This window comes from Crocodylus siamensis, chromosome 4 (assembly GCF_052110815.1).
Source record: "Crocodylus siamensis isolate JL-2025a chromosome 4, ASM5211081v1, whole genome shotgun sequence".
Taxonomy (NCBI): Eukaryota; Metazoa; Chordata; order Crocodylia; family Crocodylidae; genus Crocodylus; species Crocodylus siamensis.
The window spans coordinates 156,008,824-156,035,874 of NC_143398.1; the positions used below are offsets into that span (position 1 = coordinate 156,008,824).

At 46.0% G+C, this 27,051-nt stretch overlaps 1 protein-coding gene across 2 annotated transcripts in view; it reads left to right on the plus strand.

Moving 5' to 3' along the window:
* Window positions 1–258: 258 nt before the first annotated feature.
* RAB5C (RAB5C, member RAS oncogene family) overlaps window positions 259–27,051 on the plus strand; it is a 29,180-nt gene continuing 2,387 nt past the window's right edge. Inside the window, exons 1-4 of one of the 2 annotated variants that reach the window (XM_090044386.1) lie at window positions 259–414; window positions 20,075–20,337; window positions 24,627–24,778; window positions 25,155–25,277. In XM_090044386.1, coding sequence (XP_089900512.1) covers window positions 20,172–20,337; window positions 24,627–24,778; window positions 25,155–25,277 — 441 coding nt within the window. In that variant the 5' untranslated portion in view covers window positions 259–414; window positions 20,075–20,171. Of the gene's footprint in view, window positions 415–586; window positions 738–20,074; window positions 20,338–24,626; window positions 24,779–25,154; window positions 25,278–27,051 lie in introns of those variants that run through there. The other variant, XM_090044387.1, reaches the window with a different exon arrangement.

A 27,051-nucleotide genomic window follows, 5' to 3' on the forward strand; every position in this document is an offset into this window, starting at 1 on the left:
GCTGGACGCAGGGCCCGCCCGGTGGCCTGAACTTCCAGCAAAGGGGCAGCCTTGGGCACAACCCGGGTCCCACTACACCCCCACCCCGGGCACGAGGCCCCTGCTGCCTCTCAGAGTCCCTTGGCTCAGGCCCCGCCCCCGCCCCCGCAACAGCACTACAACTCCCATCAGGCCCCGCGCCCCCTCGCCTGCTCGGGGATCACGTGGGGCGGGCCGGAAGGGGCTGCGCCGCGAGGAGCGGGAGGGGCGCGCCCACTTCTTCCTGCCATTGGCGCAAGCCGCTGCCCGTCAGCCCCGGCTCGCAGCGGAAGGGGTGGGCGGATCCGGAAGCGGAACGCCTGAAAGGCGGAAGTGCAGGCCGGAGCCTGGCAGATTCACCTGAGGTGGGGGCGGTGCCGCAGCGACCCCCTGGTGGTGAGTGGGGCCGGGAGCGGGGTGGCTCTGGGGGCGGTCCGGCCCAGCGCGGGGCGCGGCTCGCGGCACCGGAGCGGACTGGACTGGACTGGACTGGACTGGACTGCGTCTGGGGGCGGCGGCGGCGGGGCGTCCCACCCCCACCCGGGCAGTGGGCCGCCCCGCCACTCCCCGCGGGGCCGCGCCGGGCGGTGGCGGTTCGGAACTGCCCGGCCGCCGCGGAGGCGCCCGGCCGCCGCGGCACGGGACCCTTCCCTGCGTCAGCTGGGACAACTCAGGGGCCAGGTCGGGGCTTCCCTTGGGAGCCCGGGGACCACGTGGAGGTGGGGCTGGGAGCAGCGCATAGGGGGCGTCCAGGCCACGGGGTATTGCGGTTGGGGAGCAAGGGAAGAAACTTGACTGGCTTCTTCCTCGGTTTACTTCGAGCAGAGAGAGGCTGGACTTACTGCCCCCCTGAGGTCCCATCCATTCCTCACTCTGTCTCTGTCTATGAAGAGTCACTCAGCCCTGACCTGCACATGTCCCCGTTCTGCAGCTGGGATGTTGGTGGCTTTCCCCCTTTCTGCAGCTTGCCTGCACTGTCTGGCCCACATGTGGAAGGAGCTATGACAGGCTTCTTTGGGTAGATGTGGTATCTCTTATTGAAGCAACTAAATAGCTGGGAAAACTTACTCCCTGTATGCCTGAAGAAGGATGTTTGTGCCCAAAGGCCTGCAACAATCTTTTTTTTTTTCTGATTATTTAGCTGGCCTCATAGAAGAGATTCCATTTACCCAAGGAACCCTGTTTGCCTATGTCCTTGGGCCAACACGGCTACACCCAACAACCTTAAAGGAGATATGATGTGCTTTAGGCTCTGGCAAGTGACTTGCAGTGTGGTGTTCATGCCCCTGGGGGGTCTCCAAAATAACTGGTTGGGTAGATGGTGCTTCAGCATGTTTCCCTGCCACTCTCCAGATGCCAACCAACAGCCTCTCTGCCACATCTGTTAGACGTATTTGATGTGGTGTCATGTGCTGATGGGTATTGGGCATCTGGTGTTTGTTCTTGTTCTGTGCAAAATAACTCCATTCTGGAGTTAGTTGGTGTGGTTTGGTTTTTTGTTGAGACTCTTAATTAATACAGGTTTTGGGCTGAGCTTATGTGGGCTTAGATTGCGTGGTGTCTGGAATGAGCTTAATACCTGGCTCAAGGTTGGAGACTAATCGGTTAATGGAAAGCACTAACAATGGTGAGAGTCATCCTTAATAACCTAAACTAGATCCTTCAGCTAATCCTTCAAGTGAAAGAGTATACTTGGATCGGTGATTCTCAACCAGGGTTCCTGTGGCACCTTACATTGCCTTGATCCTTTCAGGGGTGCTGCAGGATGTCATGTAACATTGGCACTGTGGGTACGCGTGATTCAAAAGTTACCCTGAATAAGAAGAATCCATAGTGCTGTAGTCAGAGTGAGTGAAGTGCTTCTCTCCTCTTTCCCCTGTGCCCTTCCCCAACAAACTGCTGTACAGAAACACTCCACTCCAAAAAAGGAGCAATAACTAAGGGATGGCTCTCTTCTAAGGGGTTTCTTGAGCCTCTCTTGAGGCTGAGCCACTGGCTTAGACATTAATGAGCATGTTTGGTTAATATCCAACTTGCCGAGTCTTGGTGAGGGTTCCTGTCTTGCAGTGCTCTAGCACAATGTGTACAAGGTACTTCACAACAATGTAGTAGATAAGGCCTGTTCCGGAGAGCCCAAAGTCTGGGGGATGATAACATATTGGTACAGTTCTTGAATGTTTCTGTATAGCAACGTTGCTCTAATGTAAACGGATGAGCAGTAGTTGGCAAGGAGTGCAGAGGGGAATTTGACTGTCAAATGGGACACTGATTTATAAATATATGTTGTCTTGGGGCTTCAGACATGGTATTCCCCTACATGTGGCAGGCTTACAGAATGGCCACTAAATAAAAGGGACAGTTTATTTGAGGAAGTGGTGTTTTCATAGGTACTTAAAAACCAGCACTTATCCCCTTCCAAAGATGTTATGTAGTGCTGTCTAGCTTGTGAGATCGATTCATTTAAGTTCGATAACTTTACTTTCCAGTGCCATGCAGCAAATGTTACAACACTTCTACTTGCTTTACTTTAAGAAGATATTTAAAAGGTTCTTTCCTAAATAAGAATAGAAACTGCACAAGGGCCTCAAGCAGGAGCTTAGGTTACCTAAAGCTTTTGGAACCTAACTGCATGTCTGTTAGACAGCTTTGCTTTTTGAACTGCTGAAAACAAAATATAGAGGTACAGTCTATTTTAAGAGCATTGTAATTAAATCACTACTTTAGTACTCTTAAAGTGGTGATGTATGATATCCAAATTGCATGGAGACTGCACTAATACACCAGATATAAGAGCAGAGTAAGAAGTCTGGTATCACAGAGATTTATAAGGGGTTAGAAGCACAGTTCCTATGCCCTTACAGTCACTCCACATACATTGGTTACATTGACTAACTGAGAAGATATGACTCAGTTCCAGTCTCTGCTGTCTTATTTGCCCTACCTGCAGTTGAAACAACATTCATTCCTCATCTCGGATGAGCAGCATTATCTGTTGATTCACATTTTTAACTTGTGTATGTGTATATTTACAACTTTGCCCTTGACCATAAGGACAGGGGAGGATGAGAGAATACATTGGAACAATTCTATTTTAAGCTTGTGGTAAGCTGGCTTGTTTAAATTTGTTCTTGGCCAGCTGCTAATGGTGGACCTCCATAGTTGGAAAAAGGCTATAAGCAACTGAACACCAGGTATTGTCCATCAGAATGTTTGTGCAAAACTAATAGTTACATGGCCTTTGTAAGATGGGAAGAGCTCAAGTTATTCCAGAACTCCAAGAGCAACACTGTCCAGGGGCTTGCCTGAAATGAAGTTGGTCCCAAACTAACAGCTTGAGTTAATGTCTCCTCACCCTCTACTCTGGCTAGTGCCTTTGGAACTTCCTGTTAATATATTCATTACATGCTTGGTTGTCTTGCTGTGGATCCTGCTAAGAATAATTCCTCTTTAAACTTCCTGTGAATAAAATGGAGCTTTGTCTTTTAAAGGGATGAGGATGTCGGAAGGTGAAGTGGGCCTGCATGGCAGGGAATTCAGACAGCAGTGCATGTGGACAGCTGCCCTAAAGCCATTTGTACACTCTGTACTCCAGGTGTCCTGAGCAATGACTAGACACTTGTGGGTTACTGACCCAGTGTTCACTTGACTGGCTGAAACAATCCTGGTTTGGAGTCTTGCCTTACAATTGTAACTGAAACATTGTTTATTTGAATTGGAATACCTAGGAGTTTTTCATCTCTAGGTCATTCTAGAGTGGATGTTTTGCTTGTGAACTGAATGGGTTACCTTAAGTTACCATCCCCTTACCATAAAATGAGCCAGTAAAGCAGTTTCTTTAGCAAACTGGTCTCTTTGTATAAATGCTCTGGGAATGCTGCCACCCTTTTCCCCCCGCCCCCATCTTGTCTGAAGGCTAATATTAAATGGGAAAATTATGGGACATGGCTCTTTTAAAGACCTTATAGATTCCTAAAATGGATATGTTAGTCATCTGTCTCAAGCTACCTTTTAGGCAGCTAAAGCTTAATACTGAAATCAAATGTATGCTGTGGGAACAGTTTTAAATAGTGTGTGGCTAGGTTGGCTAGCATAGATTTCATAGACATTCAGGCTGGAAGGGACCTCGGAAGATTGAGTCCAGCCCCCTGCCCAAAGGGCAGGAAGTCAGCTGGGGTCATAGGATCCCAGCAAGATAAGCATCCAATTTGCTCTTTGAAGGTGTTCAATGTAGGTGCTTGAACCACCTCCAATGGCAGGCTATTCCAGACCTTGAGGGTTTGGACAGTAAAGAAATTCTTCCTTATGTCCAGCCTGAAACGGTCTTGTAGTAGTTTTATGACTGTTTGACCTTGTCATCCCTTGGGGTGCTCTGGTGCACAAACATTCCCCCAGATCCTGGTGGTCACCCCTGATAAACTTATGACTGGTCATCAGATCCCCCCTGAGCCTGTGCTTTTCCAAGCTAAAGAGCCCCATGGCTCTCAGCCTCTCATCATAAGATCTGTTTTCCTGACCTCTGATCATGCATGTGGCTCTTCTCTGGACTCTCTCAAGCTTTTCCACATCCTTTTTGAATTGTGGAGCCCAAAACTGAATGCAGTATTCCAGCTGCAGCCTCACCAAGGCCAAGTACAAGGGGAGAGTGATGTCCCAGGTTATGCTTGAGAAGCATCTATGGATGCAAGCCAGCATTTTGGTCACTTTACTAGCTGCAGCATCGCATTGCCAGGCTCGTGTTCATCTTGTGGTCAACGATGACCCCCAAGTCTTTCTTCTGTAGTGCTAGCCAGTGTAGCGCTGCTGAACCTATAAGGATGCTGCAGGTTTTGCCTTCCAAGGTGGAGAACCTTCCACTTTTTTGGGTGTTAAACACCATCAGGTTCTCATCTGCCCACTTACTGAGCCTGTCCAGGTCAGCCTGGATTACCCGCCTGTCTTCTGGTGTGGCTGCTTTGCCCCAATTTTGGTGTCATCGGTGAACTTGGCCAGTCCACTTTTGACTCCAATGTTGACCTCCTCTTGGCATTCCCCCTCAAGCCTCAGTTTTGGTACACTTGCACCTCTATATTCCCTGTTCTCCATGAGGCCAAGTCATAGCCTGTTTGCTTCAGACCTTGGCTCTTCACTTCTGTCAGTTGCAGCAGCTGACAAATTCCCCCACCAAGTGAAACTAGTGGGAAGGAACTTGAACTTCATTCAGTGAAGTTTTAAAAACTGGAGATCTTAAGAGGCTAAATTTGCTACTAGCAAAATGGAAGCAACATGTTGAAAAGATCCATCCTTCTGCCAGTGCAAAAATCCTTTGTGGATATGAAGAACCACCACCAACTAATTCTTGTGAAAGCTAAAGTAAGCTTCAAGTGCTGTTCCTTGTCATTTCCCTTGACAACTTGGGACTTTAACCTTAACATCTCTTCTTTGTTACCCAGTGAACACCACAGACTGGTGACTATCTAATCAGTGAGGAGGAGAGCTGTAAAATAAATGAGACCAAGGCCTTATGGATGTATGGAATAACACCTATTACAGTTTCACTAGTAGTAATAGCCTAAAACAGTTTCTTGCTGTCTTTGGTGTCTCTTGGTCTGTGACTAAGTGTCCAGATAGTCATTCTCTTCAGTGAGGTCTCTCTTATGTGGCTTTGGGGCCATGCAGTAAAAGCATTCCATGTGGTTGCCAGAGAAGTTTGGAGCTTTTGTTTGTGGCTATGGCTGACAGTTTCTGGGAATTTAAGGTTTTGGTGCTAAATCCTAAAATGCATGCTTGCTTCTGTGAGCAGGAGAAAGAAACAACTAAGAGTATATTTCTGAAGGAACTGAAGCAAATAGCATTGTTCTGTTTGGCTAGCATCTGGTGTCCCACCAGTCTTGTTTTGATGAACCTCTTATAAATGTGTTGGATGTGATTTTTTGTTATTGCTTCATTTTGTTATGTGCCTTGCTTTGTCACTGATGTGACTGATAACACCCCCCTCTCTTTCCCTCCCCTCCCCTGCCCCCAGTTAAGGATCAACATAGTGAGTGGCTTCTCCAGCTCTTGAAACCCGGTAGATGCAGCGTTTGCCTTATGGCTATTCACAATGTTTCATCTTGGAGCTGATGTAGGCCATGGCTTAGTATCCCAAGCACCCTAAAGGCATCAGGAACAGCAGGTAGGAGTCCTTGTGGCATAAGGCATTGGACTGGGGCTCAAACTCTCATTCTCCCTGGCTACTTCAAACTGAGTGACTTGTTTGCTAACTACAAACTTCTCTCCTTTTTTTAATTGGTAGTACTAATACTCTGATCACCATGATCTCAAAGGAGAGAACATGTAGTGTTGGGTTTGTTTGTTTGTTGGGGGGGGGTTGTTTAACTAGCAAGGGGCCTTTACTAGACTGAGGAGCTCCTTCCTCTCAGAGCTTATATTGGCAAACCTAAGGAAGAGCTGTCTGTTAGTATACCAGACACCTACCACAGCTCTATGTATATAGAACTAATCTAAATAAAGGGCAGAACATGGTGTACAATTTTTTTTTGAGGGGGGGAGTGGGAGTGTCTTGCACTAATACTTTTATCCTAGTAACATTTAACAGGAAAGTTACCACTCTAACTTATATAGCCTTTAATGTTTTTAAGCAGGCTGTCACCAATAAATGGTGTGTGAAAGGGGTGGCAGGGTAACAAGTCACCTGTACATTAGGGCTTTGCCAAAGCCCTGCAGCTAACTTTTTTTCTTCCGTGGTTATCTTTCTGTAGTTGGATATTGTCTGTCATAATAGCTCACATTGCTGTAGTGCAAACAAATCCTATGATTAAGTGACACTTGCTAGAATGTAGTTTCTAATATTATCCTCATCACCTTCTTCATATACCAGGAACATGCACAAACACAATACCTCAGCCTGTTCTAATTGTATGTTTCTCTATTCAGCCTATGGTGATCTAATAGGGCACTGACTACAGTTTCTAAAGCATTAGTCATGCCATTCAGCCACATAAAGCCTTAACTGGAACTACCATGCAGCTTCTTTTTGAACCTTGTAGAGTTGTTACAATCCCTATCTTTGTATCCACTTACAAAACTGACCATCTCTCGCCATTGTTTTGCTTCATAAAATGTAACTGGTGTGTGTCCTTTTTTTATCTGCGCTCTGTTAGCAAGGTAGGCTTAATCCTGTAGCTTCCTCTTTTGCTTGAAGTCCCCTTCATGATGTAGGATGGCTGATTAAACACTACCTGAGGTCTGACAAGATAAGAATGTGTAGCCTCCTGAATAGAAGAGATGCTTTAAGTACAAACAGCACAAAAGGAAATTCCTTCTAATCTCATGACTCTGCACTATATACTCACCCCTTTTATCCTACCAAGTGAAGCATTATCAAACATGCAGCTCCAACAAGGAGAACATATTAAATGACTGTACAAAAAGACTAGTGGAATAGTTCTTCCCAGTCCTCTGAAGACTGCAGAGGATATTGCTACCTCAGTTAATGCTAGGCTTGAAACGCCTGTATTTTAATCATGAATGCTAGCAAGTGCCCAGTTTTCTTAGCTGCAGAACACAAGAAATGCTGCTATTGTACTGACTGGAAGTATTGTGCCATTTTTAACTACCATGGGACATTGCTTTTGGTCATCTCTTTATACCTGTTCTGTGTACCTCCTGGCCGTGACACCTTTTTTTAGCTTCAGTCATCTGAAGCAGTGGTAGGTATTGCTCCTTTTATCTGGGTCCCTGCTACTTGCATGTACCCTCCATACCCATAAGTAACTCTTTTAACAGCTGGAATTCTTATTTACTCTGAAGCTTCTCCTCCCCCCCCCCCCCCCCCCCCCTTGTTATACCTTGTTGGGACTTGGATTTTTAAGGTGGCTGGAACAGTGTCACTAAACCATCAGAAGATATTTTCTAAATAATGTTTGGGTGAATTAGTAGCACAGACTAGTGAAACGCCCTAAACTTGCATTTCAATGTGGCCTATTCCTGTGTAACTAACTTCTGAAGTATTAACTTTGAAAATGAGGCTTTTTTGTACCACCTCCTATTTGGAGGCCTGACTATCTGGGTAGAACACTTTTTATATGAGGAAGTGTGGGTGGGGGGAGGGACGGATGACTCCGATGCTTTCTGTGACACTAGTAATCTCCAAAGTATTTTTGAATTATCCATGTTAAATTGCGGGTTCTTTTTTCAACCAGGGTTCCCCAAGATCCTCTTAAGGGTGCTGTTGGGTGCTATACAGCACTCAGAGGTATACAAACACCTACGCATGATTCAAAAAATTAAACCCAGAGACTTCTAATGGGAATCCAGTGTGGGAAAAAATGTTGACTTGTTGAGCAATTAGTGCTCTGTTTTGAAGAGTTTTTTTCTTAATTTAAAGGGGGGGGGAATATGTAAGGGGTGCTTTGAGTAATGAGGTTGAGCACAACCGTTAAGTGAATGATTTAGTTGCCTGCTCTGTGGCAGTACCTAAGGCAGTAGTTTTTAACTGGGATGCTGAGACCCTTTCAAGGGTACCTCATTGGCTTTGCCTTGCTTTGAGATAGCATCACCTGACTGAGAATCACTGTTGTACCAAATTCAGAGGGTTTTTGAAGGGGGTGCCTTTGTGTATGGGGGTGGTTTGTTTGTTTGTTCTTTTTAAATTGACCTGCTGACTGAAGTATCTTTGTCATAAAGCCAGCTGTTGATGAGCTGGTGACTAGAACTTGCCCAACCCCACCTCCCCTGTTGAATGATAAGTTTGTATAATACAGCATCAGTGACATGATTTCTACCTCCATGTACCAAGGAAGAACTTTGACCTACAGATGTAGTAGCTTCTGCAAGGCATAGCTGCCCAAAGTATCTTAGCCAGGGCTGATGAGGAAAATAATGCCCTAGCTGAAGCGACATAATTGTATGCTCTAAACTAGAGCAAACGAACCCTCTTCCTCTAGTGTGGACACTCCAATTTTTCTGTAGCCCAGGCCACTTCACTTTAAGGCCATTTGACTCCCTCCCCCCCCCCCCCCCCCCCCCCCAGTTGTCTGCAGACAAAGTTACTTTACTCCTCCTTGATTGTCCACACTGCGAGGGGTTAACTTGCTGCAAGTTAGATGCCTGACTTCCTGTTCTAACTTTCTGTTCTGAATGTCCTTGGGTTGACAGCTTTCAGGAAGCTGGTTAGGGCTTAACTCCTTTTCTCTCCATCCCTTTAAAATGGGAATGCTTTTAAGTGTGATCTGCAGCGTCACATTTTGGATGCGACTGTATTCTAAACTCTCTAGTGTGATGCCTTGTGAGGAAGGGTCACTGCAGGTACAACTTCTCTAGCTGCACAGATGGATTTGTTCATTGTTGCTCTTGGGTTCTGAGCCTGTTGGTTGCTTACAATCACTACAAGAACAATTCTACCTCTTGGTGCAAGGTGTGGCATTAGGAGAGATGAAGTGTAAAGCCAGTCCTGATGCCCTGTGGGGCTGAGGAGTTGGAGAGAAGAGTTGGAATTTACCATGCATGCTAAATATGGTAGGGATTGGCATAGCTTGTCACAGCAGGTTGCTGGGAAGGTGCAAGGGTGTGCCCTACAGCAGCAACTGGCAGATGCTAGGAAGCGATTACAGACAAGCAGTTAGATGTGGGTGCTATAGCTGAAGTGTGCTGCTGCAGTCCAGATCCAGTCTTTGGGTCCATGCAATGGGTTACAAACTTGCTGAAATATACTGTTACCAGGGCCAGCTCTAGCTTGGCAAAGGTACAGTTTGTTAGTATTTTTTTTTCCTTCTGCCATGCTGGCTTATATTGGCTTGCCTCTGGCTTTTTGGGGGGTAAAATGCTTGCATCCGGTGGTCTCTGCCTCAGTCAAGGAGCTGAATGTGTGTATTTACTGCACAATTGTGAGTACTACAGGCCTTGGTCTGCAGAGTTTTTTGAAAGCTCATATGGGGAAGGGGTATGATGGGTATTGAACTAGTTGGGTTTCTTTTCTCCTTCAGCCACAGAACTCATTTGACTTGTGAAAATCAAAGGCCAGTAAATAGGCTTCCCAAATGTGCAGGGAAACAAGGTAGGTCAAACTGCTAGTAGGGCCATCCTGGGGGAGGAGAGGGGGGACAAATTAGGTTGACTGCCCCAGGTTCCATGTTCTATGGAGGCCATGCAGAGCTGGGCGGAGCAGTGCAGTGACTCTGTGTTACTGCTGCTGGCTTTGCATCCAGTCGCTTGCTACCCCCCCCATTCCTGCCGCTGCCAATAGCAGGGGCAGTATGCCACATGGGCTGATTTGTCCCAGGCTCTGTGCCCTGCTTGGGTTGGCTCTGACTGCTAGCATTGAAAATGTGTAGGTGTCCCTTTGCTTATCTTCAGGTCATTAATCTGCTTGTGTCATTCAGTAACTTTAGGGAATTTCTTGCTGAAGAGAATGCAGTAGCTTGTTTAAATAGCTGACAGTCAAGTCCTTTTTTTTTTTTTTAATCTGGCTCAAAAGCTCTAGTCTTGGTCAACAAGGTTACTTGCAACTTACTGGTCCTGATTAAGCTACTGGTGTCTTCAGGCTATCTCTCCATCTCACCTGGCTTTCAGTGTAGCTTTATCAATAGGTAGGCTATTGGACACAACTGCAGCTCTCCATTAATACCAAGACACTCTATATACACACCCATTTATTGTGTGTGTGTGGAATAAGGTACCTAAAGTCACTTGCTTAGCTGTCATGAGGATCTTGGAAAACTGGGTATATCGCAAGCTACCTTGAGGAGGTCTGACAATAGTCCTGCCATGTGGAGAATAAAATTTCAGGCTGGGATGCTGAACTTGAATGCTACAGGAACAAGTTCCTTGGTTTAACCTGTGTTTACACACCTGTAGGTAACCAATTTACCCTAGTCTCACATACAACACATGCTGGAATAAGGTACATGCCTCTTGTGTATTTTTGTCTGTGTAGTATGTGTTGTTGGGTTGGGTCTTTTGCTTGTTTTGAAAGGCAGAATGAAGAGATCTTTCCTTGCTGGAAGTAGTTGAGCAGCAATAGCTAGGGTATTGAGCCAGCATGTTGCTCTGCTCCCTGTGGATCATGTGCAGACTCTACTTTCATTTGTTCCCCTTTTCTCATAGATAGCAGGAACTGCTCTTAATGCAATTATTGTATAATGTGCATGCCAATTTCTAGCAGCTGTCCTTTGGAAAAAGGTGTTTTCCACATGAGGAAACTGGTAAAATAGGGGATCAAACCTGGGCTGTTTGAATGTGAGGATAAGGAATCCCCTCAGGCCGGAGAATCCATTGTGCCTAATCTGCCCTAGCTGTCTGTTAGGGCTGTGCAAAGCTTTGGGTGCAGATTCGATTTGGAGGAGATTCAACCAGGTTTGGTGACTGAATCTAGAAATTGAATCGGGACCAATGAAAAAATCCGAATGAAGTCTAAGCTCTCTGAATCTATTTTGGAGACCTTCAGTAATTTCAGGCAGTCCCTGCCTGCTGTAGAAAGGAGCTGGACCTGGACTCAGAGCTGGTAAGTAGGGGATGGGGGAGGGGACCATGGGGCAGGACCCCTGCCCACCCCGGCTTCCAGTACTTAAAAACCCCAGCCCCCACCCACTGGTGGTTGTTGGGGTGGGGGTGATCCCTGCCACCTCCATACTGTGGGGGGCTCTACCATGAGCCCCTGACCTTCCCCACTGTTCCAGCCCCCCCCCCCCCCCCCCCCCCCCGGGCTCAAGGCTGCTCCACCCAACCCAGATCCAGCCCTTTTAAGGAACACCCCCCTGACTTACCAGCTCCTGCAGTGGTCTCAGGGCTTCTGGAGACTTCTGCAAAGCCCCCCCCATGTGGTGTGTGGCAGTAAGGAGCAGCAGGGATTTTCCACCCCCTTCAGGAATGGGTGAATGGGGGCTTGTTTTGTTCCGAAGTGTGGGGAGCTGGGGTGGGCAGGGCAGCCATTGAGAGCAGGTGGGGAGTGGGGCCTGTATGATTCGGCAGCAGCCAGATCTCCAAATTGGATTCAGCCAAATCAATTTGGGACACTTGATTTAGATTCAGCAATTCAAATAGCTACTAGCTGAGTCACAGGCCTAGTGTCTGGTCTGTGTTTAAAGTCTGCTAGATCAGTTTTTGGTTTTTATAGCTTTGTCTAGCCTTGAAGCATCTATCTCCATAACTTGTCTATACACTAAGCTCAGAAAAGGTATTCCAGTTAGGGCTTCTGGCAGGTTGTCTTGCTGATCCTTGGCTTTGACTTCTCCCAGAATCTGGCTTACTAAAAGCTGCTAAACTGGAACTGTCTCTGAAGGAGTATATTGGTAGGGCTTTTTCCTCCTTTCTTTTTTTGGGGGCTGGGTGAGGGGGTTGCCAATGGTTGCATTGTCTGTTGAAAGTAGTTCCCAAAAATGAGCTTGAGGATGGCTGCTTCCTTCTGTTTTTCTATACTGGCAACCAGTCTTGAATGGACTATTGCCAAGTGACAAGGCACTAAATGCCACAAGAGCTTGGATAACCTAAATGGGACTCTATAATAGACTGTTTTAATATTCGGATTGATGGAAAAACCCTGGTTGATGGATGCATGCAGGTACAGTAGAGCTGATATCCAAGGAATAGCAAGGGGATTATCAAAAGCCTAGACTTCTGAACACTAAAAATGCATTTGGCAAATAGTGGTCACTCCGGCTTCCAAGGTGGCAGAAGACTATATTTAAACACTCCCTGAATCTGGACTGTCTTTCCTTGGCCATCTAAACTGTTTATTGGTGCCAGGAAACCTTCTTCTTCTGGGACTTGCAGTACAAGCTTGGCAGTAGGTTGGAGTTTTAGGTCCTTGCTCTCCAACTCATTGGGCAGATTTAAGCTCAGAAATGTAACTTTGCTCTCAGTTGTTTCTTTTCCTGCCATGCCTTCTGACAAACTAGGAATGCAAACTACATAGGCTAACCTTCAACTAGCTAGCAAACGCCTCATAAAGATAATGGATTAAACTGCTGCTACAATAACTGACATGCCTAGAAGACTACTTTTGAATTGGTCTGTGATCTTGCAGATAAAACTGGCCTTCAGAAGGCTGAGCAGCAAACAGTATGGTAGTTTGAGATGCTCTTAGCAGATGGTGGCAGAGAGCTGATGTAGTGGGTTAGGCACAAACAGCTTGACAACTGCAGAAATATTGATAATCAGGCCTAATAGTCAAGGCTTTTAGACAGGGTTTGTAACAATAAATACCTGTTGCTTATCTCAAAGTAAACACACTGACTCCTGAATTGAATCCAAGTGAACAGCACTTCAGTTATGCAACAGCAGTGAATCATAGCAGGAGCACGTGCCTGAGTAAGCAGGAAGCTCAGCAGCAAAGCAAGTGGATACGGAGGTGTGTAGTTATGATGGCCCAAGCTTCTGGGGCGTCTTAATTCTAAGGGGAACTCTGCTATTCATTTGAACGCTGCTGACTTGCTCCTGCTAGAGTGCCCTTTGAAAGAAGCTGGCACCACCGAAGGAGTGCTGAAGGTTGGCATACCACTTCACTTCCCTTTCAGTAGGAATTTACTTGGTGTTTGCCCCTAGCTTTTGTTCTCTGCATCTGTAGATGGAGACTTCAGTACTGTAGCCTGTTTTCTTGGCAACACTTATTGGAGGCTGTCATTGTCAAACAACTTTAGTATATTGTAGATTGGGGTGGGGGGGGAAGCAAATTCTGCTTCCAGAATACATGTTCTCTACTCTTGTTTCCTTGCTTTGAGGGTTGCTGATTCTTACTGAGGTAGAAATGGAATAGCTTGTGCAACCTTCCAAACTTGTCCATGGTGTGTAGTACTCACTGTCTTCTGTATGTGTAGTGAGACTCAAACTACTCTGGCTAGTCTGCTGGCCTCACTCTTTTCATAGCTTGCCACAGCAATTAACTAGTCCTTGGCAGTGTAGGCTTTTTTTTTTTTTTCTTGTACTGTTAGCACTGATTTTGACTCACAGAGCAAGTCTGATCTCACAATGGAAATGAGATGTGCCTTGGGAGTGGTTAGGAAAGCAGAAACTACCATTGGGTAAAATTGTCTGTCTTGGCTAAGAACATGCTTCTAAATCTCCCCTATTTTCAGGATCAACAAACAAATCTAAAATGGCATTCATGGAGTCTTGTCTAAGACCTCATGTCTTTTACCTCAAATGATAGTATATACCATCCCAGCTATCTTGCTAACCTGCCAACTGAGTTAAATATTCCTTCCTGTAAGGAGCTGAAGAGCTAAACATGAACTGATAACTTCAGACCAGGTGAAGGGTGCAGCATAATGCTTTCTCTGTATTGTACCTAGATACATGTAGCCTCATGAGGGAAATTTGCAATGAGTGGATAGTCTGGGCCTGAACTAGAATTGAAGCATTGCTGAGTGAAAGGTGGTGGCGGGGGTGGGGCAGCAGAATGCATGTAGCAACCCAGTTAGATTGCTTCCATTCCTTCCTTTTGCTAGTCCCTGCCCCCCTTCCCATTCTGAGTCTTAAATGGACTTGCTGCAAGTAGTCTTTAGCTGAGAATTGTAGAGATGCTGCTTACAAATCTTGCTGTTTTCTGAGGTGAGCTGGTGCAGAGAGATGAGGGGGGAAATCCCTGAAGCTAGCTGCATACAGGTACAGTGACTTCAACTGGAACAGCTTCTGCGGTAGTGGCTTGTTGCCACTATCTTGCATGTGGTCTTGATGTAGCCTTTAAGGCTGAGGATGAGAATTGGCAGTCTTTCTATCTGTGCTTAGCTTAAATTGTTTAGTTTGTCTCACAGGTGAGGTGCTTGTTCAAAGCACCATTGTCCAGTCCCTTGCAGAAGTCCCTAACAAAGGATCATAAAAATGCTTGCTAGAGTGCTGTAACCTTGGAGGTTTTTTAAGGCCTGATCAGACAGAACCTTGGCTGGGATCTGGTTGGGGCTGGTCCTGCTTTGACCAGGGGTTGAACTAGATGATTTCCTGAGGTCCCTTCTAACCCTAACTCCTCTATCATTTCTATACAGGAGCTATTGTGCATATAGAACCTTAGGATGACACTATAGCTGCTGATGGCCTGAGGCATGCAAAGCTTCATGGCTTAGAGTGCAGAATAGGATGCCTGCTTAATATGGGTATAAATAGCCACTTGAGGCTATCTTCTTTCTATAGAAAATCAGCTAGCTACCTCTGCTTTAGAACTGTTACCAGAATTAACTTGCATCTGGTTTATAATTGCTCCCATATATATCTCCAGGCAGGTAGATGTTGAACTGCTGCTCCTTGTTCATCTGTAACACTCAGCTGATTTAATGCTCACCTTCCTTACTGTACAGCTCTTGCGTTGCTGGCTGTATCCAAAATTCAGGATACACCAATAAGACTGAGTTGTTTTCATGATTGTGACCTAACTGTACTATAGTCCTTTCACTGCCAGCTAGTGTCAATTCACTTTGCCTGCCTTCAAGTAATAGTCTCTTTAAACTTAAAAAAAAATCACATGCACTTGCTTGCTAGCCAGCTTTTGGGGCGTTTCTGCATCCCTTCTCAAGCTCGAAGCCTCAAAGTAAATGGCAGATAACCTGAAGGGGAAGCATGTCAGTCACGGATCTAACTGCAACTTGTATAAAAGCTAGCTTGGGTGCATCTATGCCAATTTAATATAGACTACTGATGGTGTTCTTCCACAATTGTATAGAGCTCTGGGTAGACTAGCTGCCAGAGTATTGGCCACTTCTCAAGTGGATATTGAAGCCCAGGTTTTAGTGCATCTGTCTACAGCAACAAGAACTATCCAGTCTAAAGTTAGCACAAATACATCTACATGAGCTGCAGCTCTACTTCTTCTGAGTGCAGATATACCTGGTGAGGTATGTGCTCACACGGAGCCAGTACTAGAAGGGATGAGCTGGACTTCTATTATAGACTTGCTGGCCCTTCTGGGACTGGATTGGGAGGGGTGGAGAAATAACTAGACTGAAATAATTGGCTCCTAATCTGGCTTCTGGATGACCATCTGCTGGAAAATGACTTGGTCCCCTGGTCATGGATTTTTTTTTTTTTTTTTCAAGTCAGGTTTTCTTTCTCTTCTCTGGTATGGATGATTTGGAATCTGTAGAGAACCTGTTCAAACCTTCATCTCCCAGTGATTCTCGTCTGAGTTGCATAACAACCATGTTGACTTAATGACAAGAATAGGTCAATACTAAGACAGTCCAGGGGAAGCAATTCTCATGACCACTTTGGGAATCCCCCTTATTGGAGGTCAGGCCTGAGCTTGGCTATGACCTGTGAATAGCATTCTAGTGTGCAGAATGGGATATAGTGTGAAAAAGCAGGCTGGTGCTTGCTTGTTGATAGAGGCTGCCTTGGTTAAACGAATGAAGGTTAAACAAGCAAGAGCTGTTCCTTCAAAGGGGGAAGATTAGAGGAGAAATCCTGAAGGGTGGAAGAGGCTGGCTGTCCCAGGCTGGTACAGATGTAGAGCCTCTGTATGTATTGCAGATCTGGATGAGGACCAAGGTGGTGCTGGCCAGAAATAACATTTTGCTTCCTCCACTGTTCAGCAAAGAGCTGTTTAATTCCATTGCTAATAGAATGGTGCTTTTTGCCCAGAATGGGAACCTATGCTAGCATTTCTGGTTTTTAACAATCCTCCTTTTTGTCTCCTAGTTTCTCTGGAAGAGTAGTTCCAAGTTTGAGTGCTGCAAAGTGGCTTTTGTTTTGTTTTCCTCAGGGTCGCTGGAGGGGACTTGTCAAACAAGGACTAATGGCAGTCTAGCTTGGACACAGTGCTTGAGTACAGGTTGAACTCTTCTGGGTTTTTTTTTTTTTCTCCCCCCTTTCCCTCCCCACTCCCAGCCTCTGCACACAGCCAAAAAACTGTGCACTGACCAGATGCAAATGCTGGTGACATGAGGGGTCGCTGAATTCCAGGGGTGCTCTCGGCTTCAGCTGGAACTACACACTTCCATTGTTCCTAACAAATGGGATAAACTTCCATATGCTTAATGACCTTCGGGTATGGTAATCCTTCTTTTATAGCAGAGCATTATGACACTTTAAGACAAATGGCATAATAAAGCGATAGTTTACAAAAGCAAGTACACAGTTGTATTTATCAGTGCTCTCTCATACAGATGGGCCCTTTTCAAAGTACTGTCCTTAATGTGAGGGCTTTCTGCTAATCTACCTGGAGCCTCTGAGAGCAGTACCATTAAAGTACATTCCTTGCTTGCTGCTTTCCCCCAAACTAGCGCAAACTCAAGTTCTCCTTTTTAAGAATAGACTCTGAAGCTGTTGCTGGAAGGTGTGTGTGTATTTTTTCCCTCCTAACTTGTTTTATAGACTGCAAGGGCCTTTTGGATTGACATTGTGACCACAACAGTGCAGGAATATGTTTTAAAACCAATATGCTTTGCTAAGTCAAGTAATGCTACCATCACCAGTGAAGAAAATAATAGGCATCTTTTTTGATGGTCTATAGTTAGTAGCTGAAATACTTCATCCAACAGCATAAAAACACAGTTGGGCACCTTGGCTGGCTGCTATATGGGGTTGGGTAGTAAAGACCTGGTTGCTTCTGTCACTGATTTGCAAAAGTGCTTTTTCTTTGCCCTGTCTTGCCTCACCCTAGTTATACCACTGGCTTCATGAGTCTAGCCTCATCTTCATATGTACTTCCAAAGTCTTGTGTTTGGATGAATGGCTCTTTGTTCACTCTTATGAAATTTCCCATGCCTCTTAGTAATGTAGCTTCTGTACTAGCTATATTTATATCAAGCAGAGACCCTAGCTGGAGTCAGTCCTGCAGTAGTCTAGGCCAAGTCAACTCCTGCTCCAAATTTTTCTGATCTAGGTATGTCCAAAGTCTTTAGACACAAACAATGGCTAGGCCTTGTGGACCCCTCCTGAGCCCTCACCAGATCTAGTTGAAAGTCAGAAGTGGGGTGATGTGATACAACAGCAAGCTGCAAATCTCTTGGTCTACCTGGTGGCTCACAGTGGGGAGCAACTGATTTTAATCTTTAAGCAGCCTATTCCTTTGTGAATTCTAGCTATGTAGGATCCTAAGCAGGATTCATGACTTCTTCCCCAAGTTCTTCTTGGGGTCTGAAGGTTAAAATAGTAGGATGGCAGCAGCAGAGTGTGGTGTCCCTGATCTTAAGTGAGGTTCTGAACCATACAGTCTGCAGGCCATCTCTAGCAGCCTGAGCAGGACTGCCTAGCATGGTGTTCAGTAATACATCAATGGCCAATGCGTACCACTAATTCTGACCTGATGGATAAGTATTCTTTTGCTGAGGTGATCCACAGAACTAAGCTCTGCCATACGAAGGCAGAGTTGGAAAGTCATGAGACTTGGCAAACCTTCAGTATCTACCTTGGACTTCAGGTAGTGTTCCCTTCTAGAAAGGGAATCCCTGCTAAGCAGGCTTGGGACCCTAGCAAGGGAACTACACATGGTCTTTCAGGAGCTGCTTTTCTTTCTTGAATAAATAACAGCTTGGCTTACAAAAGCTAAAGTGCTGACAAGGAGCTAACTCCATATCTGACACTACAGGACTTTTTGCTAGTTCCATGTTGCCAAAATGGTAACGGATCCTGTAAAGGAAATGGGAGAAGTTGATGACCAGTGTATGGGGCAGGAAGTCAGCCTAAATCTTCTGTGGACTTGCAGTTTTGCATCCTTACAGCTTCCAATTACAAACCTTCCCCCACAGTGGATTGAGTAATTTCCTCCTTTCTTGGGATGGGGGTGGGGAGCTGGGTTCTTGTATAGAGTGGTTTTTAACATCTTCAAATAAGCCTTTCTTCATGCTCCTTTTTTGTAGCAACAGTTCTTAACATCCTTACGCCCTTGGAAAGATGTGGAGTACTGGGCCTGCATGATGCCTGTACAGCGGAAAGAACAGCTGGTCCTTAAATGAATGATAGCAAATACAAACTAAGTCCCTGGTAGCAGATAAAAGTATGCTAGCTGTACTGGAGCAAAATTCTCAATAATAAATGTGCTGATTCTGATTGCTGAACCTGGGGCTTTTTTTTAAGATCACTTGTATCATGGGATGGTTGAGCCATGACTTTTCTTGGGATGAAGGGTTCTGCTATTATAGAGATTCCAAATGAGATGGATTTGGGCAATGATTGAGGCTGACTGTAATACTATTGTAACTACCACTTTAGAACTACTGCTTGTGGCAGAGTTTTTTCATTATTGCCTTCCCTGCTAGCTGTGTTCTTGTTTTTTATACCACCTGTTTGATTTCTGATTGCTGCATAGGAGCCTGGTCCCTTTTTTGTAGCTTCAAAGTTAAACTGTCTGGGTCTGAAATGAAGATGACCTTCTCCTCCTTCCTCCTCCCCTCAAGAAAGTGTTTTAACGTTCCTTTTTTTTTTTTTTATTCTGCATGCTTTTTTGTCTAGTGTCTCATCTCTGCCTTAGTAAAGAGCAGACTGTAGAGGACAGTCTTTTAGATCAGGTTTTCTCCCCCCCGCCCCCTGCACACGCAATGTGTACTGCTGACACTACTAGTCTGAGATGACAAGCTACCCAGAGACCAAAGCTCAGGCCCCATTCCATCCATCTAGTTAGGGGTCCCTGAAGTAATCACACTTTCCTTCTACCTCCACTGCCTTTAGGCTGTAGAGGTGCTTGTGTGGCTTGTGGCACTGGATATGCCAAGTTGCCAATGGTCCTAATGCAGCTAAACAAGTCCTGTAGCTCTGACCAGAGCCAGGACCCCAGAACTGTCTGTACATCTAATCTGTGCTATCTTGAAAAAGGTCAGTACACAAAACAAAGGCCATTGCTCATCACAGAAGGATTTAAGCTTCACTGGGCCTCCCTATGAACACTGGCGGGGCCTAGACCAGGCTACCTCCCCCTCTCCCAGCAATTCTGGCCAAGGGCTGTAAAATGGATGCAGTTGCATCCCACTAAGTCCGTCTTATAGACTTGGCATCATGGGAAGGGGAAGACCCTGTCTTGTAAGCTCACCTTTGGAGACCCATTATACCTTGGACACAAGATGGGAGGGTGCTTGTGCAGGAGGGGGTTCTTTCTAGAGCATGTGATTTAGAGTCTGTGCTGGGAGATAAGCATATTGCTAATTCTGTCCTCTTCCAGTTGGAAACCTGCTGGCAAGTGCCTCTGAGTCCAGAATCTGCACAGTCCCCCTCACCTTGGCACACGAGTCTTCTGCGCTGCTGCATCGGAACAGACCATGGCAGGTCGAGGTGGAGCTGCTCGACCGAATGGACCAGCTGCTGGAAATAAAATCTGCCAGTTCAAACTTGTTCTCTTGGGGGAGTCTGCAGTGGGGAAGTCAAGCCTTGTTCTGCGCTTTGTGAAGGGACAGTTCCACGAATACCAGGAAAGCACAATTGGAGGTGAGTGTGCTGGTCTCAGCTACAAAAGCATAGCCCATGATGTAGGAACCTAGAAAGCATCTTGAAGCAGCTGGCCAGTGGTTGAAATGGAGCTTGACTAGAACCTAGAGCTCCCTAGTCCTATTACTGCCCCTAATCTTGGACAAACACTCCTGTGCTGACCCTTCCTATCTGTAAAAGGGTGCAAGACTTGGCAGATCCTGGCTGAGGAGGGCTTCTTAATAGATGATCAAAGTATTCTTCATGCGTGGGATAAGTGTCCCAAGCTTAAGGTGTTTGGTAATCTCAAATGTTTAACTGCGGAGTATCCAGGCTCTGAAACCCATAACTGCCAAAGTCAAGCCAGATAAATAATAGGCATAGAACTTGTTTGGGAACTTAGTTCTGATAGTAAGGTTCTTGTTATGCTTCCACTTCTTATTTAATGCTTCTATGGCAACTTCAGCCTTTACCTGTGGAAAAACAGTTGGGATAATGACTACATCTTGGTCTTGACACAGTTCATCAGCTAAAGATGGGGCCACTTCTCCCTGTAACCAGCTAGTGCCTTGTATCTGCAACAAGAGTTTCCTGGCTTCCCATCTAGGAACCTCTTGCCCTGTACCCTCATGGAGGGAATCTCAAATGGGACTTGGAGAGCTGCTGCTGTGCCTGGAGAATAAATAGCCCTTTGTAGCTTCCCCCATGTCCTCTCTTATTTGCCCTTCCACAGCTGTGTAGCACACTGGCTGCAGCTGTCTGCTCCAGCACCTCATTTAGGAGGGCTGGCATGCATGCATACAGGTCAAAAAGTTCTGGGGTGGAGAGAAGCCAGCTGTCATCCTCTTCCTGTTGGAAACCTGCCAGTAAGTGCATCCAACTTCAAAACTGACGCAGTCCCCCTTGCCTCTGCACTGTAATGGGCAGATGAAGCAAGTCTGGCATAGTAGCCCTGTCCCGCTTTCCTACTGGGGTCAGGCTGTTCCACAGCTGTGGCTATCTCCTTGTGTTTTTTTTTTTTGTGTGTGTAGTTTTTTAAAAAAAAACTTGAGTAAAATTGAGAGATGGGGAAGTTCCCTTAAGTGCTGTCAGTTCTTTACCTGCCCCCTTGCCCTCCCAAGCAGTAATAAAACAAGTTTCTTTTTCGGGCATAAAAGTTGCCACAGTTGGCAAATTCTTTTGTCACTTTGGTCTCCTGAACCCTGGTACCTCTGTGTTCTCATTTTGAGCTGAATAAAGCAGGTTTCATTTTTCAAGCAGAAATGGCACACTACCCTAGAAACAGTCCCTCTGCTACCTGAAGCAGGTAAATGGCTCAGCACTGAGAATACTGGGTTAGGCTTCACTTTAGCCTGGCATAGCCTACTTTTGTAAATTGCACAGCACTCAAGGCTGGCACTGATGTTAACTTCCATGACATCCTTGTATAGTAGGGTGTTGTGCAGCTTGCTTAATGCCAGACTTGGCTGGCTGGCTTGGAAATCCTGCAGCTGTATATTGAATCTGAATGACCTGAAAGTAAAGTGGCCTTTTTCCATCTGCAAAGGCAAATTGGTGGCAGAATATCTCAAAGGGCTGCTGAAAATGGAGCTCCCAGGGGAATTGGAATGAATGTTAATAAGGCTGGAGTGCTTGCTCTGTAACTGTAGCAGTGATGCTGTTTGTCTGAAGGCTGTCTCATTGTGGCTAGATAAATGGGCCACTGACAAAGACGGGTTTTTCTCTTGCAGCAATTACAAGGCTGAAACCTGGGAGGTAAAAGACATGCTGATGCTTGATTATAGACCATTATTAATGGCTCTTTTTGAAGCTTCTAAAGTCCTTCTCTTTGGAAAGAGTTAAAACAAATAAATAACATCTGTCTAGACAAGGTAAATAAGTAGTGGATGTATGCAAAACCCCTTGGCAGGTGCCTTCACTTGGCTATGAACATGCATAAGTATTAGCAAAACAACTTGTTCTGCATGTACAATCTTTTTAGAGACTTTTCAATCCATTTTTGGTCTCACACAGTCTTTAAGTGTCCCTTTACCACTGAGCTAGTATCACAATAACAAAATCCATCAAGAATGACCTGCCTAGAACTCACTGCAGTAGATCAATTTCTTGATGCAGGGAACTTGTACTTTTGTAACCAGCAGGTCTGGAGCAGTAGCATGTCTAAAGTCCAGTTCCTTCCACTAGCTGTAAGTAGGGCACACTAATACACGGTACTCTTCCCTTGAACTCACAAGATTCACAGTATCAACTTCAAGTTGCATGATGTAGGGGAAAACTCCTGTGCAGGTCTCTCTTGACCAATCACTAGCTGTTGCAAGGAAACAACTCCTGAAGACTAAGCTTGTTCCTCATGTTTGCTAGGGCAGAATTACTAGCTAATCAGGAGAGGCTTTAACATGGTACCAGGATACTTTCTAAATTCAGAAGGAAGTTGGCAGGCTTTTTATGCTGTAATGTCCTGCTAGTGACTTGGGTCAAAAGCACAGGACTAGATTGAAATGTATGAGTCATGCAAGTTGGAGTAATATGGGAGTCTTAAATGTAAAAATTCCCAGTAAACTTCACATGATTCCTTTGAATCGGCTAGTGAGGCTCTGCTCTGAAAGCCACTTCCAGACATGTGACACTCACTTCCCTCTCCTTTCCTGTTGTGCCATAGCCCAGCTCTCTCCTCTTAAGTGCTGACCTGACACCTTCCACAAGCACTGTAGGAGTGAAACTGTCCACCACAGAACTGGTGCTCCTTAGGCAGTCACACTGCAGGTGGTTCTTCCCTGTCAGTCTGCTAATGTGCTTTACTCTAGTTCTGAACTCTTGCAGAATTCCCCTTCCTTGTCTCGTCTCATCCGCTCAATCCTGGGCCATGCAGCAAGAGTGAGCTAGGAGGTGCCCAATTAGCATCTTTGAAGTGATCTTTGCAGAGGGCAGTGACCATCTGATAACTTGTCACCGGTTCAGATCAGTTGGAGGCTTTTAATTCATCCCCTGAGCTGTCCAGTCATGCAGCCTGGGGTAGCCTTTTAATTTTCTAAAAGCATAGCAAGCAAACATTAAATTCATGCTGCCTGGAGGGAACTGCTTTGAAAGTGCATTGCCCTGCGAACTTTTTTTCTGCTGCTCCTATACAGGGGATAAAACTGCATTGTGTGCCTGCCTTCCTGCTGCCCCCCCCTCCTCCCCCAAAAGGAGTGCTTTGCTGATTTTTAAACTTGACTAATGGTGGCTTAGATCTGCTTGCAGCACTCCTGTATCTAGCTGCCTGCTGTTGACAGCTTGGCTGGCTGCTTGTAGCACAGCAAACTGCAAGGCAACACTGTAGCAGCTGAAACAGCTGGCTCTGAAAGCTCAGTTCTGTTGAGTCAGGCAGAAATTCCTAGATGACACCATCAGAATAACTAAGTAGAAAGCAAAGAGCACTAAAACAAAATTCTAGTAACATGCCTCAAACTAGCAAGGAAAATGGATTTGGGACTCCTAGTTCTGTTCTTCTTGGTCCTCTCACATCTGGCATGGGCAAAGTCTTGTCCTGCCTGTGAGGTGCTATTGGGGCCTAATGGGTGTTTAAGAACAGACTGTTCCCACAGATCAGACCTAGGAACTTCTAAGATAATGTCTGTAGATGGTAGTGCTGAAAGATGCTTGCTGAGAATGTGCTTGCCATCTGCTGGAAGATCGTGTCTGTTTGCCTACAGGCTTTTCAACCTGCCGACTGTCAGCCAGAGATTCAAGGGGCACAGGCAGGGCATGCTGCAGTATGTGATCTTAAATGCCTGGCTGTTCCTTGGAACAGGAAAACAACTGGTTACTACATTTGGTGAGCTGCCCTGCTGTCACTAGTGGCTTCTTTGCATTTGCTTTGAAGGGGCTTCTTTCTAAAACTAACCACAGGAAGAGGCATTGCAGCTGGCCAAGCCATACATGGTACAGAAGAGGGTGCATCTCTCCCAGTAAGCTGGGGGAAGGGGAAATGAACTAAAATAAAGGAAAGATTCCTGTGTTGATGTTCACATCTCCATGGCAACACTGCAGTTTAGAGGGTGACTGCTGTTTTGAGCAGGACATGCCTCTAGTATCTCTTTCCAACCATCTCATTGTCTATTTGCAGTCACTCTGCATGTCTCTAGTGCCTTCATGGTGGGCTGTAACCTTGACTACAGCTAGTAATATGCCATCTCAGTAGGGTAGTGCAGACCTACTTGCATTTGCACCAACCATCAAAGCAGAGGGAGAATCCTGCTTTGAGGCCGTTGGCTAGAGTCCCTGTACTTACTTGGAGCCAGGAATAAAACAGAAGCCCTTGACTGTTTCAGCTGCCTTCCTGACGCAGACTGTCTGTTTGGATGACACAACTGTAAAGTTTGAGATATGGGACACAGCAGGACAAGAACGATATCACAGTTTGGCACCAATGTATTACAGAGGCGCACAAGCAGCCATCGTTGTCTATGACATCACTAACACAGTGAGTACTGTGCCTGGTCTGATCTGGGTCCTGGCTCTGGACATAGAAGCAAAGAGTAGGTAGTACACTAGGTGGTGGTCTCCTAGGAAGAAGGTGCTGTCTTGGCTGTGCCTTTTGTAAATTGGCTTGCCCAAAGGATAGGCAGTATGTGGGGCCAAGAGCCCTGGGATCAAATGTCCATTTAAGTGGATGGAGACATTTGGTTGAAGCTTGGTATGCAAGTCACTTGAGGGCCTGGCTTAATATGCTTAGTAGATGGGTGCTCCTCCCTTGCTGTCAAGATTTGGTTGGGGGGGGGGGGGGTGGAGGGGGGGAGTGTCCCACTGAAGGGCGGGGGGGGGAACCGTCCTCTTTGACCACAATCCATCTGTTTCAGGACACATTTGTACGAGCCAAGAACTGGGTGAAAGAATTGCAGAGACAGGCCAGCCCCAATATTGTAATTGCATTAGCAGGCAACAAGGCAGACCTTGCCAGCAAGAGAGCTGTGGACTTCCAGGTAAGTGGGGTTGTGGTTTTTGTCTTTTGTTTTTTTGTTTGTTTTGTCTTTTTTGTTTTTAAATAAATCCACAGCAGCTGCTTTCCCTGGCTCACACTACGCACTACTGCCCTGTATTTGATCTGGATTTCTTTTTCCCCCTCCACTATCAAACTCTCAGATTTTTTTTTTTTTTTTTTTTCAGGCTGAGTTGGGTTAAGCTTTTGTACCTGAACCTACCAAGCCCACTAAAAAGCAGAACAGGAGTAACTTTGCTCTGTGGTGCTGCACTTCATTTAACTAGATGTCGTTTTGGCAAGATATGGCCCACAGCACTTGAGCAGCAGCCTTTTTAAGTGTCTGATTCATGAGGAATCATTAGACAGCAGCCTGGGAAACAGCTTCCCTACCTGAAGTGGACTTGTTCTTTTGTGGGCTCTCCTCCTGAGCCAAGCTTTGCCCTTGCATTGTGCTTGGGCAGGCAGCCTTCAAATACTCTGTAGTTCCAGGCAAGGATCTCCTAAGATACTAAAACATGACTTCCTTGGATTTACCTTATATCTCCACTTAGTGTCTCCATAAGCTTTCATGGCTCTTCAATGGGGTATTGGATAGAAAACTGGCTGGATCACTTCCTTAGAGGGTAGTAGCCAATAGTTTTGTCTAGTTGGAAGGCCGTCTGAAGTAGAATGCCTCAAGGATCAGTCCTGGGGCCAGTTTTGTTCAATATCTTCATTGATTTATTTGGAAAATGGGATGGAGTGTACCCTCAGCAAGCTTACTGATGATACTGAGCTTGGAGTAGTAGATATGCTGGAGGGTAGGGCCAAGATTTGGAGAGACCTCAACAAATTGGAGGATAGGACCAGAAGACTCCTCAAAGGTCAATAATGACAAGAGTTTGTTCTAAGTACAGGACTTCGCAATCCAGTGCACAGAGATGACCCAAGCAGGGTACATGGCCTAAGGCAAACTAGCCTGTGCAGGACCCTATCCCCAGACACAAAAGCCAGCAGTGGGGGTGTGGTGCCAAGCAGCTGGATGTGAAGCTGGCAGCAGCAGTACAGAGTCACTGCCTTGTCCAGCTGCATGGGGCCCGGGGTGGTTGCCCTGATTCACAGTGTGTTGTCCTGTTTCTCTCTGCCCCATGACCCTGCCCATGCACCAGTACAGGCTAGGGACTGACTGGCTATGCAGCAGCTCTGCAGAAAAGGGCTTGTGGGTTACTGTGGAGAGTAAGCTGAATGAGCCAATAGTGTGCCTTTGTTGCTGAGATGGCTAACGGCGTAATGGGCTGTGTTTAGTGTTTCATAGTAGTTTCATTGTTAGTAGGGTCGATAGGGACCTGAGTAGATCATCTAGTCCAACCCCCTGGCATGGCAGGAAAGAGTACTGGGGTCAAGTGACCCCAGCAAGGTGTACATTTAACTTCCTCTTAAAGACCCCCGGGGTAAGAACCAGCACCACTTCTCTTGCAAGTTGGTTCCAGATCCTAGCTGCCCTGACCTTTGAAGTAGTGCCTCCTGATATCTAGCCTAAGTTCCCACAGATAGAGGAAAAAATGATGTGGCCTGCAGTGCTGAAGGGAGGGGAACTTTATTTGGAGTGCTGTGTCCAGTAGACAAATGGGAGAGAGCCCAGCAGAGGGCAATGAAAAATGGTTAGAGGGCTGGCACACATGACTGGTGAGAAGCAGCTGAGAGAACTAAGTGTATTTAGTCTGCAAAAGAGAAGCCTGAGGGAGGATTTAATAGCAGCCTTCAACTACCTGGGACGGGGCGGGGGGGAAGAGGTT